Source organism: Numida meleagris, chromosome 10, assembly GCF_002078875.1.
Source record: "Numida meleagris isolate 19003 breed g44 Domestic line chromosome 10, NumMel1.0, whole genome shotgun sequence".
NCBI lineage: Eukaryota > Metazoa > Chordata > Aves > Galliformes > Numididae > Numida > Numida meleagris.
Genome location: NC_034418.1, coordinates 2314463 through 2335911, shown reverse-complemented (window position 1 = coordinate 2335911; position 21449 = coordinate 2314463). Strand labels below are relative to the sequence as shown.

Sequence of the window (21449 nt, the reverse complement as noted above, 5' to 3'; positions counted from 1 at the left end):
GCAGCTGCAGCATAATCTAACACCACTGTTATGTATATACAAGCTACTCTATGATTATATATCCATTAATAAACTGTTTGCAAGATATAATTATGCACATTAAGTGTGAAATGCAATCCCCTTACGCAAGGTCTATGCTAATGAGTTATACAAAATTCATAGAGAGAGGGAGAGGGAGAAATAGAGCTGATGAACTGATACTGGTCCCAGACTGATTTTTATTTCCTTACAACTACAATTGATGCTCTCAACTGGAATATCGTCGCTGAAGTCTTCCCACCAGTAAGCTGATCAGTTCATGGACACAGAGTCACAAGCAGAATCCATCCTGAAACGTTCTATTCGCCTGCGGAGCCGCCTTTCATGCCTAGCCTGCATAAATGAGCACATGGGTCTATCTTATCTCCTGACTCCCAAACAAACCCTAATGAGGCACATGGGCAGTGCTGAGGGCCACAAGCTGTTAAAGTCAATTCATGTCTGTGGAAGCACATTAGACAGAGATCCATATATGTACCCCAAATGCAACAGTGCACAGCTTTTCAGGACTTGGCTAAGCCCAAAGGTAATACCTTAAGATCTGATGTAGCACACAGAGAGAGATAAGAGCCATACCACAACAGCTAAACAAAATTTTGCATACTGAGTGGGAAGCTGCCTACCTGTTAAAAAATGCTAAGCATGGCAGGTATGAGCAAGGAAGCAGCACCTGATCTCTCTTTTCTCTAAACCAGTCTACAAGACAGATGCATTTGTCCACTCCAGAAACCAAACCTGGAGACCTTTTCCTAAAAGGAGCTGCCAGCAGATGCTACTTGAACCAATTGAATGGGCTCTCCCTTGTGGGAGCACAACTGCCTGCCCTTGCTGTTCCCAGGCTTTTGGAGTACTCAGCCAGAACATGGGAGACCTTTCCACACTGAAGTGCCTCCATCGCCATGACCCCAACACAGAAGTAGCTGCGTTCACACTTCTCCTTCAACCTGGGTCACTGCCACTGTGCAGAAAGAGCCCCAAGTCTTCATAGGCAAGGCTACATGGGAAGCCAGAAAAGCAAGCATCCTTTCCAGCCTGGTGATCCAGACACTTTCAAGGGCCTGTGCCATTCACCCAAATACACTCTTCTGATATTTGCATACAAATAATCACAGATAGACTGGGGACATTTGTGACTGAAGAAGTACAGTATCATGCCAGATACACAAGTATGATGTAGCAAAGGCAGGCTCTGACTATTGAGTTTGGCACTGTCTTAAGTAAACATGATGCCATAATGAATTGGAAATCTGTTTAAATTCTTTCAATTAACCAGGGAAATGCAGACGTTTTTCTAGAAACCAACATGAAATGAAACTTGAGAACATCAGAACCAATTAATCCTCCGATGAGGCAATGAGGGCTGAACGGCACAATTAGTTGGAGAACTAAAACAGATTATCCCAGAAGGCTGCTTGACTTTTGTTCTAGTTGTTAGGAATAGCGATGATGAGTGAAGGAGATATAGTTTTCTGGAATTCTGTTGCAATCTGTGTATGTTTTGATAGTGGAACTATGCAGCTTTCATATTAGAAGCCATTTTCCATTTTACCAGTTGCAGCACAAAGTGAAAAGAAGTATTGTGTGAAGTCGGAGTCTCTGTGGCCTGGTGAAACAGAGAGCAGGGCCGAGTGCCTCATCCTGCTTAGCCTAGTCTGCTAAGGAACTTTGGGCATCTCTCTTTACCTCTTGTTCCACAGTTCCCCCACCTATCAAATGATTTGTCATCCCTAGACGACGAAAGATATCGAAATCGCTATTTAAATAGCCAGGCACTGTCATTATCTGTAATGTTGAGCAATGAGGAGAAAGTTTAACTGAGCACAAGACGTGACTTGCTCAAGCCCACGTACATAAAAGGACGTGTTTAAAAACTGCCTTTGTGAATTTAAGGATGCTGCTAAGGCCATGCAAGCCATGCTTAGAGCACTTGATCGTGTGTTGTTCAGGCAGAGTTTTTCCTCTGTATTATCTACTGAGCTGCTATCAGCAGCAGCGTCTCATTACACCGGATTTCTTAATCCAGACAAAATTCTGTCAAAAGCATATGCCTGGCTTTGGGGTGGCATACTTTGGCAGAGGGCCTTCCAGACATTTCAAAGAACGCTAAGTATAAGATATAAAAGCGTTGGACTAGCTCTGTGATCTTGTAACTGTTCCTGAAGTCTGCAGATATTTAGGTCTCAGAAAGCAGCTTGAGGATGGACAGTGCAGACATTTTTGCTTCCAAGGCCCAGTGCAAAACAGCTGCAGCAGACTGGCAGCACGGAGGGGATGTGAAGTTGCACGCAGGACAGCTGAGTCTTTCTTCCACATGAGCAGCTTGCATGCAGGATAGCACAAGCACCTGGTCCTGCAGCATGGAACACGTTTAGTTCAAAGCATGGAAGCTGAGCACTCACAGGGATAGTTATTTGCGGGCTGCACTGGTTAAGGTGGGGAAGAACACTAAACGGGCTGACTCAAACCTCATTCTTGCCTCACATGTGTATGTTCATCACTGAGTGAGCTCAGCATTATAATCTGCAATATGTATGATTTATACTCAGTACAACTCTTAGAGGAGATTCAGGCTTGGTACAGATAACTTCCAAGAGACACCTTAGATTGGAAAGAGTATTCCTGTAAGCCTTGCGCTAACTTTGTCTCCTCACGTAGATCCAGCAGCGGGAAGCCATTGCATTCACTAAGCTTTATTTATTTATTTATTTTCTCTTTTCTATTCTCTATAGTCAAAGCAGAATGGAACTTCTAGAAGTATACAAGAATTTAAGACCTCGCCTTACTGAAACACAAATATCGATAAGTTTCATGGTAGGGGAGATTTGTCACAGATGCATCTTAGTTGAAAATGTTTTGCTGGTGAGAAACAAAGAAGTTTATGCTCAAAAAATCTCCCCTTCCAAAACTCTGTGTTTGTTTAGAGTAGTGAAACACCACTATAGAGGACTTATTGGAACATTTTACTTTAATCTTAATGAGAAAGCTGTTTAAATCCCCTATTCTGCTTTTAGGAAGTTACCCTGAAGGCAGCAGAAGTTAAAGTTTTCTACCCCATTCAGTCGTCTTGCTCACTCACACTTCATCTGCCTTTATGACATGTGCCTCGCTTTAAATTTGCCTCATAACAGGCAGCAAAACAACCTGCAAACCACCAGATACTTATGAAAATCTTTTTCTTAAAGAATGAATATCATTTTCAAGGGGAAAGCTGCATTTCAGAACTGAGCAGAGTTCTGTTGCCTTGTTACACACTGAACTCTTTGCAAAAACATACATTCTCATATGCATACATCTCATAACTTGTGCTTTTGGAGAAATCAGTGCTGCACAGAGAGAGGAGGCAAAGTCACACGCAGCGTGATGTCTGATCAGAGCCTGCAGGGCAGGATGAGCTGCCGCCATGTACAGATGGATCCTGGAGAGACACGGATTCTCTCACTGAGGCTAATACAGAAAATTAGCAATATTTAAATTTGTGTCTCCAACCAAGTCCAGAAGGAAATTTTCCTCTTTATCAGCACATTCCATCGCGGGCAGGTTTGGAGCTCGCTGGCGCAGGGGGATGCAGACCGCTGCTTTCATTACGGAGTCTGCAAAGAAAGCTAACAAAAATAAAATACCTGGCTCTGCTCTGGGGCTCTACCTAACCCCATCTGCCTCATGCCAGCGCAGGGAAAGCAAAGCAAAGCCCATTCCTGGGGCGTGTGCTGCCGAGGGAGCTGCCTTTTCACCTTCTTTTAGTACAGTGCTGCTACTGTTTTTGTTTCCATTGATCTTATCCTTTGAGAATTTGGAAGGGATTTCAAAGAGGCAGGGTGTTGATAGTAACTTTGTTTTCATGCTTCTTCTCTGTTGCTGCAGCTATTTGTTTTTACCCACTCGCAATGAGGATGGCCCCAGTCCCCATGCTAGATCCAAATGCGCCAGAACGAAACCCCAAACTTCCCTCGGTTCTGTGTTGAGCACAAGAATTTCCCCATGCAGATTTGATTGCACGTTACAGAGTGGAGGGTGTATTTGCTGCTCCCCCTCTGCCTTCTTAATGGCTCAAGACAGACTCCTCAGCATGCTCCACTGTAGGATTTTTCTATTAGATGTGGATTTTCCCCTCCAAATCTTTAGCACGCCAATTTCTCTGCTGCATTTTTGTGCCCTGCTCCCCCTGCCCAGGAAGGAGAGCAGCAAGATGTCTACAAGCCAATGCTATAGCAGCAGCAGCAAAAAAAAAAAAAAAAAAAAAAAAAAAAAAAAAACCAAACAAAAAACAACAACAAAAAAAAACCAGGCACAAAGCAGCGAGAGGCTGTTCTTCACCTCTCCATCACCTCTGTGGTCTCCGTTAGCAGCTGCAGCGTTTGTAGATGTCCAGGAAAGCTCGAGACTGACCCACAGCACGGGGAGAAGCAAAGGTCACTTCCACAGCTTCACTAGAAAGAAATTCCAGTGGCTGCTCAAACCCCCTAATCCAGACATGATTAATGCGTATCGAAGGCAGATCTGGTTTCGCTGAAGATCCTGGGTTGGGAGCAGTCTTAACTGGTGGGGAGAAAAAAACTTGAAAGCTGAAGGAGGAAAAACACAGCTCGCATACAGAGTCAGCTTCTGTGGCAGGAACATTAACAAATGACAGTGTTATTCTACACAAAGACGAGCTGCTCTGGGGAGCATGGAAACAAAGGTGGGCTGGCTTCCTTCGGATTTGCACTTCTGTCTTCCCCTCTCACCCACACCACCTCAGTTTAAACCTTTCACAGGAATTTCTCTAAAACCTTCCTTCCCTCCCACCCTCAATTTTGCTGGAGTTTGACCTGTGGATTCAGCAATTTGTGGTGTAGGAGGATGGAAAGGGGGGAAAAAAAGCATGCAGGCACAGTGATCTCCCACACCTTGCTTTGCTCTGAAGCCAGCATCAAACCAAGCCGCAGCAGGGTGAGACTTTTAGCACAGAAAGGCCATTCAGGACACGGAGAATGATTCCTGGAACCTCCCATGGGAAACACCTTGGTGTCAGACTGATAGTCACCAACCCGTGTCCGCAGTGGGAGCCGCCACTGTGGGGCTGGCACCTGGCAGGCTGGTGCCTGAGCCACAGACTGCTCCCACACTTGATGTCCCTCTTCCTCAGCTCGGTAGCCTTCTGAAAATAGCCCCAGCACTGAGGTTCTCCTGCTCAGCCGTAACACAGCAGCAGCTCTCCCTAACCTTGTGCTCAGAAACAGCTGAGATTTTTGGCTGCATTTTAAAACAAAAAGGCAAAGAAAGAAGGGGGTGGAAAACAGCTTGAGGGAAGTGCCTGGCGTGGAAAAGCTTTAGCCTAAATAGATTTGGCAAGGTCTTAAGCAGTCAGACTGCTTTGTACAATGAAAACCACCCAGCGTTGTTGATCAGTGCATCCCCACTCACAGGAACGCAGACACCACTTGTCCCTGCAGAAACCCACAACTCACAGCAGATAAGGGTGAGCCATAACGAACAGGTACTCGTCGCAGCAACAAGATCGAGATTAAGTAAGAGAACACCTAACCCTAAAGATGTCTGGGGCCTGGGAGAGATTCCCTAGGAGACATCAGCTTCCAACGCAGGAGGTTGTTGGGAGAAGACAGAGCAGAATCAACCCTGTTGTGGCAAGGAGAGCTGAGAAGTGAGCAAGTGACACCTCCAGACACTCTGTGGCTTCTCTACGTGCGTACTAGCCATGAACAATAATGCTTTTCCCTTCATAGAAGGGCTTTATAACTGCTGAAGTGATCTATTGCCCACACCTCTGTTTCAACTGAGATAACAGTTCTACACCATCTAAAAGACTTGATGAAGTGGAGGCACATGGAGGCTGAGCAACTTGTCCGTGCTCATCAAGCCAGTTCATGTAGGCTGATGGCACCAGCATCTAGAGCTCTGCACTCATCACTTCTCAACCCAAATCGTTCTTCTCCCTGGGAGTTTCAGAAAAATTCACACACATTCTCAGAGCCATTGATTTATGACAGAGTTCCTTTTTTTTCTTTTTGGCTGCTGCTTCTGCCTTTGAGTGTATGTGAGCCCAGTGCCCTTCCTTGCAGCCGCCTCATCCTCTCTTTCTTCTTTTCTCCGTCCAGGGGATTTCCACTCTGTTGTCAGACACAAGCTTGCAGACATCCCTTTTATCTAGCATTCTGCTCTACATCTTATGGAGGAGAAATCCTGGATCAGAGGTTTTCCTCCCCATTTTCAACATCTACTTTTCAACTCCTTCCCTCTGCTTCCAACCTGTCAGGTCCTCACTGGATGTCTAACATCCTAAAACTGGAGTTCCTCTTTATTCGCCCTTCCTGTTCCTTCCGTCTCAAAGATACACTTTGATTGCAGAAACTCAAAGAGAAATTCTCTGAGAAACAAAAGAAGCCACCTGAGAGTGCCAGAAGGTTCAGTAGAGGACAACCTGCCTCACTCTTCACCACTCCTCTTCTGCTTTAACAACAGCTTCCTCTACGATATCACGTACCAACAAATCTACGAGCATCAGTTCTAAGCTCCATAGACCTTCCAGGATCCAGAGGTTTCTCCCACCTCACTGTCTTTCAGGCTTCCTTATTACGTTAACTTTCTCAGCAGCATCAAATTGTTCATATGCTTTTATTTTGTTTGCCTCTAGATGGGAAACAGCCACCATTCATTTGGGATCTCGTCTCCTCTTGCACATTGCTGATTTCCCACAGTGTTGGGTTCCGGCCTCCATCACTTCTTGTCTCACTCAGTTTGGCAACACATTTATTTTCCACTGTGGCATCTTCATGGCCTTTTTCTGCTCTCACAAGAAGTCTGTTGCCATTTCTGAGTTTTGTTCTATATTAACATTTTTATCTGTCAGGAAACTGAAGTAACCCTCATTTCCCAAGATGAAAATCAGACGTGCCTTGTGTGCTACCACCTTAGGGTAATAGAGGGCTGCATTTGGCCACTCAGTTTGGCCTTCTGCCTACAAGAAAAGCCAAGCACAGACTCAGGGGATTCCCACATTTGGCTTCCACAATAACCAGCCTGAATGCACACGTACCAACGACCACGCACAGCCATGTTCTGGGATTGCCTTCCTGCCAGCTCTGCCCTGGGTGGTGCAGTCCTCTGTAACCACCAAAATAAAGCTTGCCAAACCATGTAAGGGGGCAAAGAAGCTCACCTACCCCTTACTTTTCAGCTCCGTTTTGCTGCACCAAAAGCCTGGGAACTGCTCATTGGGAGGCAATGGCCAGCAACCTTGTTCCTAGCAGAGATCGATTCAGACTTTTCTAAGAGCTGCCAATGGAGCAGTTCAGAGCAGAGCTCTGTGGTCCAACTCTCTATTTCAAGGTGAGTCATTATCCACTGCATTGTGCATCTTGTCAACGAAGGGCTGAATTTCAGCAGGTTTTTTCCCCTACGCATAGTTGGAGGACTTTTTCCCCATAGAAGAAGTGGTAGATATCTGAAAGTGTCTCCCAGAAGCAAATTCCATCCCCAAACCACAAAGCTGGAAAAAGCTTCCACTTTCTGTCCACTGCAAAAATCTCTCATCACTTTAAATTCAATTAATCTCAGCCCCTGAAACGATCACATGTGAGCCTGATGAAATTAAAGCTGGCGGAGGCAGCCTGCTCTTCGGGTAAGCAGATCTCTGTGTCAAAGACACTGCTATACCTGCCTAGGCACAGGGCAATGTGGAGTCCTGAAAGTGCCTTCCCATGGGGCTCTTTCCCACTGTTTATCACTAACAGTGCATTTTGCAACAGAAGCACTGCCGGCAAACGGCCCAGGAGTAGCACACAGTGCTTTTGCTTGCCACTTCTCTCCTGCCTGCACACCATTTCATGCAAAGAGCATGCAAAGTGCTTTCTTTGCAAGGCAGGCCTGCATTGTTCTCTCCTTGAAGCCACCTGTGATCCACCTTTTTATGCTTACGTAGGCACAATCAAGCACTCTGAGTGAGCAGCTGCCGTCCGGGGCAGACGCAGGCTGTAGGCACCTCCACTCCTGGGGTGAAAGCAGCAGCCTCCTCCGCTCTGTTGTTAAAACAGCAGTATTTAATGACAAACAAGAGCCCTTCTCTAAGGAAAGCAACACTCATAAAAGTGAGAAAACAGGATCCCCCACCCCAAGTCATTAAGCACAAGAGGCTGCATTCAAAGCGCAGCGCAGAGGTGTGCATGAATATGGACATGAGGATGGGTCTCTTGGTCTCAGTTCCTGCAAGCTGCCTTTGAACTGAGGAGGAAGTGCTCGTGGCGATGCAGGATGCAAAGCGGAGCACACCTTTCTTGGTATGAAAACACATTCAGCCAAAGAGCACGTGACTGCTCTGGGAGATTAAAGGGAGGCTGAAATTCAGCACTTTGTCTTCCACAAAGTACTCATTACTTTTTTTCCTTTTCCCCCTATTTCTGAACGCTGGTTTTTAAGGTTGGAAAAGACCTCTAAGATTCTGAAGTCCAACCCCAGCCCGTCCCCACCATGCCCACTGCCCACGTCCCTCAGTGCCACATCCCCACAGCTCTGGGACACCCCCAGGGATGGTGACTCCCTCCTCTCCCTGGGCAGCTGTGCCAGTGCTTCACTGCTCTTTCGGAGAAGAAATTGCTCTTAATATCCAAACTGAACTTTCCCTGACACAACTTGAGCCTGAGAACTGAGGCATTTCTCCTGCTCATTGAAAAACTGAACATGACAACAGTAGCAGAGCATATAGGATCACTTCCCACTGCTGTCCCACCAGCTCAGGAACCCCAAGGGAAAGCCATTGCCTGCACTTGCTCCAAGCCCTCCGTTTATCTTCCTGCAGCATATATTAATGACTAAGATGGATGATGCTTCCTTGCTCTCAGATTTAGCAAAGCTTTGGAAGCTTGTGGCACACGGTGGACTCTGAGATGTTTTCCTTGAATGGAGGATCAGGTTGCATTTTGGTTAGGAGAAATATACCCGGTAGAAGTCAGGCAGTGATGGATTAACAATTTCCTACTGCGTTCTCAGGCTTGCTATTCATTTCAGATGGAACAAATTTGTGTCAGTTGAATAATTCCATGGAGACAATGATTTATTTAGAATTTAAAAGTATAGTAAGGAGAGCATTCAAAGAGTTTTAATCAAAGACTATAGTTCTGATCAACTTCAGGATTAAAAAAAAAAAACAAAAAAACCACAACCCAAAGGATGAACTATTTTCAAAGCTGCAGCAATTTCCAAACATCCCTCTGTGCCAGCACAGTTTACATTGTTCTGTCCTGGTCTGTTCCATGGGCATTTCTAATTAAAATAGTTGTAGGGAGTCAGCATCAGACCCCTCAAGTAAAAATTGAGTTCCCTTTGGAACATGAGCATGTTTGCTTGGTTGTTGTTACCCTCTTGAGAAGGTTCTGCGCAATGCAGCTCACAATGGAACTCTCCAGCACTGAGGGGAAAGACAATTGCTCCATATTTAGGCTAAAACTGAGCAGAGGCTTATGGCCAAGTGCGACAGTCATGCTCTGCAGCTATGGATGGGGGTCATGCAGCTCTCTGCCTGCACTGGACTTTGCCATGAAGATGCACCAGAGCCACATGTGTAATGCTGGAAGAGAACAAGTACACAATGCTCCTGCTCCACACGGACCCTGCATGCAGAGGGGAGGGTGTGTGGCAGTGCTCTTTTGGGGCTGGGTGCTGGGGGATTCCTGCTGAGCTGGGCACTACGTCCCCCACCTCCAGCCAGGCTCCAGCCAGCACCCAGCACCCGTGCCTCGGTGTCTGCACATCACAGAGCTCTGGAAGTTTGGGATGGCTCTCTCAGACCTGCTGGTAGAGCAGATTACAGATGCACATGAACACAGATTTACATGGGGAACACGGCTGTGGATCTTCAGGATTTAAGTGAGGATGTGAATCACAGGTGGCACTGCAGGCAGCAAAGGCTTCAGCCAGGTTCACCCTCCATTAATTAAAAAAGGCTGTCTTCTTCCAGGTTAAATATCCTCATCTAAATAATGACCTTTCAACACACACAACCCAATAAATACAGCCTCAGGACTGCATATTTACTGTCCTCAATAAATACAGCCATAATTTCAGCTACCAACTGGTTATAGAATAGAATCACAGAACCATTCAGGTTGGAAAAGACCTCTCAGACGCTCCAGTCCAACCCCAGCCCATCCCCGCCATGCCCACTGCCCACATCCCTCAGTGGCACATCCCCATGGTTCTTGGGCACCTCCAGGGACAGGGACTCCCCCCCAACCCTGGGCAGCTATGGCAGTGCCTTATGAAGCACTGTTTGCAAGAACACAACCACCACTGGCATTCAAACGCAAAGCTAGGTTGGCCTTTCAAGTTCTGAAAGTGCTTTAAGAGCCCTCCTACAGTCCCTGTCAGCCCAGAGCCTCACGCGCAGATCTGGGCAGAACCTCACCCTCGGGACCGAGCTGGTGGGAGTGGGGATGGATGCTCCGAGCACAACGGCAGAGGTTCACAACCCCTCTGTGCATAAGGGAGCATGCTGCCTGTGCCTAATTGGGGCTGCTGTCGGTCTCCTCTCATCAGAGCTACTGTTTGCATTACAGCTCTCTAATAACATATCCTCTGTCTTGGAGCGTACAAGGAAAAATACGACCCTTTTCAACTCATCTGCTGGCTAAAATTAGTGATTTCTGGTGGTAATGCATTTCTTAAATTATGTCCAGCGGGGCAGAAAGAGCCTCAAAAACACTTCTCTCGGGAGGGTCATTTATTCTGACAGCAGCGCCGAGGCAATGGATCTTTCTGTCGAGGCTCCGGCCCTCAGAAGAATCTCTAGATACAGCGTTGCTGCTTTCTTTCTTTACTTAAACACCGCTAATTGCCTCCGCAGCCCTGTGCGCTGCAAACAGCCGCGCGGGGTCAGCGCGGGGGCCGCGGCTCCACCGCCGGGTGCGGCTCATTACGGAGCGCGGCCGCGGGACCCCGGCGGGGGCAGAGCCAGGGGGGGGCGGCCGGGCAGCTCCGCGCTGGGAAACGGCGCCGCCGGGAGCGCCGGGCGCGCTCGGGGCTCGTTGGGTTTGTGCGTGTTTTGTTTTTTGTTTTTTTTTTTAAAGCGCTTCAGATGTCTCACTGGGGAAAGCTGGGAGATGACTCAGCCGCGTCTTTCAGACCCAGGGAAAAAAAATAAAAAACAACAAAAAAAACCCAGCAACAACAACAACAAAAAAAGAACGAGCAACCAAACAACCAAACCCATTTTCTAACAAAGTGTTTGCCCGTGGGTTTGCCCTGGGATGCCTCCCGCTCCCCACCCATGGGAATGTGCCCCTGTGGGCAGACCAGTCCTCAGCTGGGATGGGGGAAGTGGCGCTGCGCTGTGTTAAGGGCTCCCAGGGAGCAAACACATCCCGGGGTCAGCAGTGCCCTGGGTGCGTGGGGACCGCAATGTCACCCACACCACCAGCCCATCCCAGGGGCATTCCCTGCACGGCAGCGTTCTGCTTGCAGCTCCACACATCAATATCAGAGCTTTAAAACGCAGAGGGAAGAAGGGGTGTGCTCTGCAAAAGGCTTTTATTTGCTTTATAGGCATTATTTGCATTGTAGGTATTGTGTATACAATAGGCACTACATACATGATAAGCACCTGCATCCCTGCCAGCACACTGCCCTGCGAACATTGCCGTGTCCGTTTCTGCACCCTCACCCCCTCCCAGGCCACACTGCTGTAGCACTGCACCCAGAGAGTCAGTGCCCAGGGAAAGATGTGTCCCCACTGCAGCTCTTTGGAGAGCCCCGAAATTTGCCCTGTAAAGGTGGGTGTGGGGCTGCCATGCTGGGAAGGGAAGGGTGCTGGCATGCTGGGCTGGGTGCGGGGCTTCAGGGTGCAGGGATGCACATGAGGGCAGGGCTGCGTGGGTGCAGGGATGTATGTAAGAGCTGGAGAATGCATTGCTGCAGGAGTGTGCATGGCTGCAGGGGTACATGTGGGTGGAATGGTGTATGTAGGAGCTGAAACATGTATGTGTGCAGGCATGTGCACGACCACAGGGGTATGCATGGATGCAGGAGAGTGCATGGGCAGATGGGTGCCCATGCATGCAGCACATGCACGTGGGCAGCTCTCCCTGCCAGGCAGGAGCGGGACTGAGAAGGGCCCAGTCCCATAGTCCCTCAGCACTGTTCATCTCTGTGCATTACTCACGTGTCCCCAAACCCCCGGTCCAAAGCACAGCATCACATCCCCAATGAAACTCACCCAGACCCAAAGCAGCCTCATTTCCCTCTCTGTTTCCCACCAGCACTTCTTCATTCCCGTTTCTCCTCACACCATCAGCTTGCACCAAGATAGCTTAGTTCACCCTCCCAGCTCCCCCATCCATTTTCCCCAGGCCCCATGGCTCATCCCCATGCCCACCTTGGTGCAGCATTAGCACCCAGACACAGCAGGAGCAAGATGGCCACACTGCAGCAGATTTGGCAGCGGCTTTGATCCCGCAGTGTTTTCCAGGAGCTGGGTGAATGGGATGTTTGTCTCTCCGCTCTTCACAGTTTATCCAGCGAGGTTTTTTTCTCAGGGAGTGGCTGGGGCTGGCGCTGCCCGAGGCAGCTCTGAGGGATGCTGTTCCCGGTGACAAAACAAATGCAGTGCTTGGGCACCGTCTGCACACCGCGCACCACTGGAAACCGCCCAGGACAGAATTTTCCTCTGCTTTTGGGCTTTATTGCAAATCTCTGACAAAGCGGGGGCTTGGAAATTTCCCAGGAGAAGGGAAGTTGGGGTTCTGCCACTGAGAGGCTCAAAGAAATGCATTCTATAAAGCTCATCAGAGCCCACTCTGGATTGCGCTCTCCTCGGGATGCACGCTGCAGCCCCAGCTCCTGCTTCCTGCTTTGTACAGCAGCAAAACAAGCCCTGTCTGATGTTCCAAACAAAATCTGGAGCTCATTAGAGCAGAAACCCACAGATTGGGAACCAGGCACTTCTGAGCGCTTGCACAAAGGCTTTGTGTGGGTGTCAGCGACGCGTTCTCCGGTGCATTAGTTATCAGAGGATCCAGATGTGCTCACTGGCTCCTCTGCACTGCTTCACTGTGGTGTCACCACCCTGGGCTCCTGGGATGGGCAGGCAGCACGCCACTGCTCCGCACAGCAGTGATGGCCCCAACCCACATCCCTGGGGGGCTATGGGGCTGATGGTGCTGACACATGGGTACTTGAGTGGGGGCAATGAGGAGCTGCAAGGTCCTCTCAGTGCTCATCAGCGAGGGAAACACATTCCATGCATATCCCAAACACATCCTGCGCACATCCCAAATGCATCCCAAATGCATCCCAAACACATCCTGAATGCATCCCAGACACATCCCAAATACATTCTGAATGCATCCTGAGTGCATCTCTCCTGTGCTGTCAGCAGGTCAAGCTGTGAGCACAGCTCTGCCAGATCTGTCCAAACAGAACACATGGGATGGATTAAAAATAAAAATGCCATTAAGTGCTTCCAGGATGTGAAGTGTAACAAAAGGGCTCTTGTGTGCAAGGCAGAGTGAACGATGGGGCAGGGGTGCACTGGGCCGGGCACTTTGGAGAACACCTTGGATCCACCTCATCCCACCTTGGATCCACCCCAACCCACATCAGATCCATCCCATCCCACCTCAAATCCATCCCACCCCAGCTCTCATCCATCCCATCCCGCCTTGGATCCATCACATCCCATTTTGACCGGCGCACGCTGGGTTCAGTTTGTGCCAAACACAGGAAATCAGCTTTCTATCGATTGCCATTTCTCCTAACACATTCTCGCAAGCGCTCATTAAATTTTCATTCAATTATCCCAGGCTGTGTTGTGGTGGTGTTTCTTCACTCCCATCCTTCTCAGCAGGAATAAGTCCTAATGGATCCCTCTCTCCAGGGAGAGAGTGGGGGGCTGCCTTCATCCCCAGAGCAGAGCAGGGTGCATGGGGTGGGACCACAGCTGTCCTCATGCCAGTGGAGCCATGCCATCGGCACCGAGCCTTGTGCTATGGGGGGTGGAGGGGCACTGATGTTCTGGCGGGGGTTGGCTGTGCATTGGGAATAACAGTGGGGTTATGATGGTGATGGTGGTGATGATGATGATAATAGCAATAATGATAGATCATTGTCACTTGGCACTGCAGATTGGAGCAGGGCCTGATGGTGCAGGATGGCTCCAGTGGAACTGAAGAAGTGAGTGGTGGCAGGGCTGGTGAGCTGGCCTCAGCCCCTGCCTCCATTCCTCACGTGCAAAGCCAGCGATGACACCAGGGTCGTCATCAGTTTCCTCCATTGGGACTCATAGCGACATATGCTGTGTGGCTCCCACACCTACAGCACCCACAAGGCCAGCACCTGCCCAGATTTCTTGCAAACCCAGCTTTGAGTGGGGATGCTGGATCCTTACATTGCTGGTTCATGCACTGTTCCAATGGGCAGCTTGAGGCACTGCTGCACACAATTAGCTAACATGCGAGCAAGTGTTCAGAGTTGGGAAGACCCCCAGCTGCTACTGCTGTGGGATCACGCATGCCCTAGGCTCACCCTGCTCTTTGCTGCAGCTCCCAGAGTGTCACTCCCAACTCCATTTTGTGCCATTGCTGCACATACATCTCGCATACATCTGCACACACACTGCTGCAGCTCTGCCCCTTGCTGCACCATGTGCAGAGCTCTGCTTTGGCCTGCAGGCTGCAATACGCATGCAGTCAGCCGGGCAGGAGCAATGGGGAACCTGCCCTGGGGTGCAGCCTGCAGCACACTGCCGCGTCTTAACGTTAAACGAGCAAATCCCACAGCTCCCCTGAGCCAGGCAGCTGTTTTGCCGTGTGATTCTGCGGCCCCGGGGGAGCAGGGTAGGAATGGAGGGATCCATCCTCAGCTTGACATCAGCAAGGTCGGAACTCACTCCCCGGTGCCTGTGGTGAGCTCCACCTCCTGCCTCGGCAAAGATGGGCCCCTAATACGTGGCCCTAGCTGTCCTCTGTAATGCAATTATCCCGCAATAACCTTGAAATGGAATATAATGAGGGGCTGGGGGAGTGGGGCTGGCAGAGGCTGCTGCACAGCTCCATGTGCTGCCATGCGGCACTGCCCAGCTGCCAGCACATGAGTCAGTAGGAGGCTGGGTGGGCTTTTCCCTTTTTTCTTGAAAAATAAGGGGGGTGTGAAGCTCTCAGGAGAGCCTTCATTTGCACCATGGGACGTTCAGGTCAGACATGAGGAACAATTTCTGCTCCAAAAGAGCAGTGAGGCCCTGGCACAGCTGCCCAGGGATGGGGGGAGTCACGTCCTTGGAGGTGGTCAAGAACCGTGGGGACGTGGCACTGAGGGACGTGGGCAGTGGGCATGGCGGGGTGGGCTGGGGTTGGGCTTGGGGACCTGAGAGGTCTTTTCCAACCTCAATGATTCTGTGGTTCCACGGAACCCAGCCCTGTCAGCCCCTTTGGCTCCTTAATGAAGCTCAGTGACCGCCTCTGCCCAGGTTAACTGAGGAGACCCCCCCACCGTGCTCTGCCCCCTCCAGCTCCTCCCCTTTGCACAGCGCAGCCCCTTGGTCTGCATAAGGGAAAAGCCAGAACTCCCCCCGCCGTCCCCCGGAGGTCCCACCCCACGCGTTTCATCCCTCCGCCGCCCGGCAGCGGATTTCTTGGAGCTCTCCCTGCAATTTGCGGCGGGCAGAACCTCGGTTGGGTTTGAGGATTTCGAGCATTTTTCTCGCCCCGAGGCGGGGGGGCGGCGCTTTGTGTGGTCCGGGCCACCCCCGGGCAGTCCCGGGCCGTCTCCGGGCGGGGGGAGCCCCGTTGCTGGGCTGGTTCTCGTTACACTCTGCACAGTTTGTGAGCAGAGAATGGAAGGTGAGTTCTTGAGGATTTTGCGCTCCTGCCAACGTGAATTATTCCTTCGGCCGGGCTTCGTTTGCAAAAAAAAAAAAAAAAAAATGTAATTTGAGGGGTATTTTATTTTGGGCGGTGGCACAGTCGGCCATAATAAAAAAAATTATAAAGCAATAAAATTAGAAAATAAAAACGTTGCAAAATAAAATAATAAAAAAGAATGGTAAAAAAAATATGAAAGCACTGACAATATAATAATAAAACACGAAAACTATATAGAAAATAAAAGTACTGAAAAGGAAAACACTAAAAATAAAATAGTAAAAAGAAAAAAAAGTAAAAATCGACGGGATAAAAATAAAGAAGTAAAAATGTAAGAATTAAAAACAATAGCAACACACAAAAAAAATGCGTCCACGATGACCGCGGCGCGCTGGACCCTGGGGTCCGTGGGGTTACCCGCGCCCCTCCCGGCGCGCCGTCCCCGGCACTATGGCGCCCCCTGGCGGCCGAGAACTGCAAGTGCAACAGCGTGACGTCACCAGTGTGGTATGACGTAATGCCATAGGAAATAGAAATGGTCCCCAAAAATAGCGGAGCTGGGGACATGAACGGGGGACATATCAGAGATGGTCATAGCACAAATGGTGGGGATGGGACGGGAATGGGATGGGATGGAGTAGGGATGGAGATGGGAATGGGGATGGGGATGGGGTTTGGTTGGGGATGGGGGTGGAGATGGGGACGGGATGGAGTGGAATGGGGATGAAGATGGGGATGGGGATGAGAAAGAGATGGGATGGATGTGGGGGTGGGGCTAGGGATAGGGTGGGATGAGAATGAGGATGGGATGGGAATGGGAATGGGATGGGATGGAACTGGGATGCAGATGGAATGGAATGGGGATGGGATGATGATGTGAATGAGATGGAATGGGGATGGGGATAGAATGGAATGGGGATGAGGATGGGATGAGAATGGGATGGGGATATGGATGGGGATTGGGTGGAATAAAGATAAGGATAGGAAGGGGCTAGGAATGGGAATGGGCTGGGAATGGAATAGAGGTGGAGATGAGATAGACATCAGCATGGGATAGAGGTGGGGGTGGAGATGGGATAGGGATGAAGATAGGATGGAGATGGTAATGGGATGGGATAGAGGTGGAGATGTGATAGAGATGAGGATGGAGACGGGATGGAGATGGGATGTGTGTTGCCTGGGTTGTAATTAATCTTGTTTCAGTGATGCCCCCAGTGCTGTTAGGAGCCGTCTCTTGCAGAGCTTCAGGTGTTCAAGGAGCCAGGTGCTGTGTGACAAAATGTGTGCAGAGAGGAAGAGGAGAACATAGCTCAGGATGACCCCATCACTTCCTCCCCAAGAAAGAAAAGCAGTTGCAAGGCCCCGTGGGGCAACACTGTGGATGCAGTGGACACTGTGCTGCAAAGTATGGCCACGAGCAGGGCTTGTTCCCAGCTGTTAGGGTGCTTGGTTAGTGGGCGGAATGCTCTGTATAACGTACGATTCCCTGGTAATGTCTCCTCCCGTGTGGAGCTGCAGATGGCAGTGTGTGCTGGCAAACGAGCCCTGAACTGCAGAAACCTCCTGTCTCCACCTATTTCCAGTGCTGTACTTCCATATACGAAAGAAAGAAATCAAAAACTCAGGAAGGCTGATAAAAGCCATACATGGAATCATGGCATCAGCTAAGTTCTCTTATCTCGCTGCTCCATCTCTTGCCCAGCGATGCGGCAGGGATTTGGGGAGGTGCTCTGTGCCATGGACCTCCCCAAAAAGGGGACCTGGGAACAGGACAATGAATGGGGGACGTGCCAGACCTGCTCATAGAGCATTGAGGACAAGATGGGATGGCTTCGAGTTGCACCAGGGGAGGTTCAGGTTGGATATTAGGAACAATTTCTTCTCTGACAGAGCGGTGAGGCACTGCCACAGCCGCCCCAGGAGGGGGGGAGTCACTGTCCCTGGGGGTGTCCAAGAAAGAGGAGATGTGGCACTGAGGGACGTGGGCAGTGGGCATGGCGTGGTGGGCTGCGGTCGGACTTGATGGGTTCTGGGGCTGCACTGCCAGCAGGCCGCACACAATGGGCTCACTGCGCAGATGCCAACTTTATGTGCTCACAAAAAAAGGTGATTTTTGTCATTTTTTCCCATTCCCTTGGTAGGAAAAGTGAAGTGGGAGAGTGGAAAGAAGCAGCCGGAGACATGGAGGGGAGAGCCCAGAGTACAGACAAACATTCTCTTTATTGAGCTACACATGAATTTTCCATTAGTCAGAGAAAGAGATTGGCAGTGTGTAATATATCACAGAAACCTCACTGATTGGTAATAGAAAGGCTTAGAAAGACCTGGCGCTTTATATATATATATATATAATATTTTTAGTTTCCTCTTTATTTATTCATTTCCTTTTAAACAGGTGTGACTGCTCTTCTTCAGCAAAGGTAACTCTTAAAAGTGAAACCGTGACGACACTTCGTTACTAATCAAAGTAGAAATGGCGAAGGATTGGTCATGAAAACTGTGGCTTTAATGTAAACACTACATTCGATTTTTTTTTATCTTTTTTTTTTTTTTAGCTTTTGTGGTTTTGTGTGTGTTTTTAAAATTTTTAAATTATTTTCCTTCTCGCTTTTTTATTTTTTCATCTTTTTTTTAGATTATTTTTTGATATTTTTTTCTTTTTTTTCTTTTTTTAATTTTTCTTCTTTTTCTTTGCAGCACAAACATCCCCACATGAGAGAAAAAACACCATTCACTAAAAGGGAGGAAGGAGGGGGGGGTTCTGAAGAAAAAAGCAGCACGGAAAAGCATTCACTGGAAAGAGTTAAAAATGAAAAAAAAAAAAAGAAAAAAGAAAAAACCCAAAATTACCCTAAACAAACAAAAAAAAAAAGAAAAAGAGAAAGAAAAAAAAATGTTTATATATGTATACCCCCTCCCTGGAGCCCCCAGATCAACCCTGGATGACAAGAGAGGTGGCAGCCATGCTGGGGTGGGGTGGGAGCTCAGAGGGCTGTGCTTCTGAATGGGGGAAAATGGGGGAAAAAACCCCGGAATGGAGAACAGCACCGCCCGCGCCCCTGGCTCCCGGCTGAGGAGGGGGGTCACCTGCGTGGGGAGGGATTAAAAAAGAATGAAAGGAAAAAACCCAAAAAGAGGAGAGCGGATGGCAGCTCGGCCCTGCCCGCACCGAGAGTGCGGCCGCATGTCCTGCCCAGCTGGTGGGGAAGGGTGGGAGAAGGTCCTCGGCCCGGCTCCCTGTTGCCAGGGCACATGGCAAGGAGCGAGCTCTGCCATGTGCTATCATTTCCCTCTTTTTTGTTTCTTTAAAAAAAAAAAAAAAAAAAGCAAAAAAACCAAAACCACCCTTGAGCTGGGAATAAACCCATTCACCTCACAGAAAATTTAAATTAAAAAAAAAAAAAAAAAAAGAGAAAAAAAAAAAAAAAAAACCCAAACCCCAGAGCGGGTGGGAAGGTCCCCCCCTCCTGCCCGCAGCTCTGAGACCAACAGAAAGGTGGTGGTGGATTTGTTGTTTCATTTGTTTTGCTTTATATATATATATACGTATATATATAATTTCCTTACGCCTTTTTATTTACCAACTCGCATGATTATGGTTACGACTTTGTTTCCGTCTCGCTGTTTCTCCCGTCGCGCTCGGTGTGTGTGGTGCAGTGTGGGTGGGTGTGCGGGGCCCCGCTGCCGCGGCGGGGCTCAGTACAAACCGCAGCCCCGCAGGTTGTTGGCGATGATGATGTCGGTGACGGCGTCGAACACCACCTGGATGTTGTTCGTGTCCGTGGCGCACGTCATGTGGCAGTAAATCTCCTTGTTGGGCGAGCGGTTTTTGCTCTCGAATTGTGCTTGGATGTAGGCGGCCGCATCCTCGTAGGTGTTGGGACCTGCGGGCACACGGGACAGTGCGGAGATGTCAGGTTGGACCCCACCGAGCTGATGCTCACTGGGGAAAGAACAGCCCCAAACTATTGTTTTTTCTTTCTTTTTTTTTTTTTAAATATTTGAGCTTTCTTCCATGAGAGCCTGGATCTCAGCCTCGTGCCCCAGCACCCTGGGGGTGATGGTTCTGCCGCGTTCCACCCCATTTCCCACCTCAACTTCTCCCTTTTCCCCCCACCTACCCCTTTCCCCCCAACGTTTACCCCTTTCCTCCCTCTTTGCCGGCAGTTGGGTTCTGCCATGGGTTCCTCCCTCCCCAGGTGCTGCCAATGTGCCCTCCCCACCCCACTGCCCTAATTCCCCCAGCAAAGGGAGCCTGTGATGGAGGGCACCCATCCACCCCCAAGAATGCCCACCCATCTCCAGGGGTGCGAGTCCATTCCCAAGGATGCCCATCCATCCCTGTGTTGCCCATCCATCCCCACAGATATCCATTCACCCCCAGGGATGCCCATGCCAGCAGCACTGGTGAGTCTCCACGGCATATCCCATAGTGTTGGGTGGCCCGGGGGCCCGAGGCCAGAGGAAAGGGTTGGGTTGCCCCCTCCACCATCACCCATGGGTGCCCTTAGGGTGAGATGAGGGACTTGGGATAGGCCAGGGGCACCCAGTGGTGGGTGGCAGCCCCTTGGTGCCACACCAATGCCCTTTTCTTGGTGCTTTGGGGAGCTTCACCGGCTGGATGAGGGCCAGATGTTCAGGCCGAAAAATGTGCATTATGGCATTAAGCTGCTTACAGTGATGAGAGCGGCTGCACCAGGCTCCTTGCAGGGAGCTACAAAGCCAGAATTATGGCCCTGAAATCGCCTTTGGGAGAGCCGCTGTTATCTGCAGATTTAGTTTCCGTTTCAAGCGCGCCACTTTCCCTCCTTCCCGGTGCAGGATGTGGCCGTGGGGCTGCCCCCAGCCTCAGGGATGGAGAAGGGGCTGAGGTGCTTTGGGGTTGGCTAGAAAGGAGTGTGGGAGCAGTGCCGTGTCCATGCTGGGATCCAAGAATGTCACCACGGGGCCCATCCGTATTGCCCTGCGGTGCCCATGGGGGCACTTGGGTGCACCAGAATGGGGGCACCAAGCCCTCGCAGGAGGTGCTGGAGCTCCTCAAATGGGACATATTTTCTTTCCCTTAAAATATTCAGAGCAGACATCTTTCTATGGTGTTTTCTTGGTTCTTTTTTTCTCCAAGCCATGTCGGTTTCGTTTAATTTTTTTTTAAAAAAAGTATAATTCTCCTGTGATTTGAAAGATTTCCACTGTAAGGACTCCTTCCTCCCAGGACTGCGCTCTGCATCTCACGGAGAGTGAGCTGGGAGCTGTGGCCTTGGGGCACTTGCAGCCCCACTCCTCTTCGGGCCCCATCAGCAGAGCTGAGCGCAGGAGCACCCTGACCGTGGTCTTGTTGGCCTGGTCTTTTCCGTGCCAATGGCAGCCCATCCTCTTGGGTGGCCGCAGACAACCCAACGGCCGTGCCACAGAGGTGGTGTTGCATGGGGAGAGGATGACCGACCTGTGGCTAGTGAGCGCCTTGGGAGCTCCACAGGCAGGAGGAGGAGAACTGTGTTACTGCAAGCAGCAGAGGTGTTGGTGAAGGTGTTCATGGTGCTTCAGAGTGTGGAGCTTTCTGCACTTGGG

The 21449-nt window shown here is 49.8% G+C and overlaps 1 protein-coding gene across 2 annotated transcripts in view; it reads right to left on the bottom strand.

Moving 5' to 3' along the window:
- GNAO1 (G protein subunit alpha o1) overlaps window positions 18728–21449 on the bottom strand; it is a 118730-nt gene continuing 116008 nt past the window's right edge. For both annotated transcript variants that reach the window (XM_021408766.1, XM_021408763.1), the window contains exon 8: window positions 18728–19765. In XM_021408766.1, coding sequence (XP_021264441.1) covers window positions 19578–19765 — 188 coding nt within the window. In that variant the 3' untranslated portion in view covers window positions 18728–19577. The remainder of the gene's footprint in view (window positions 19766–21449) is intronic.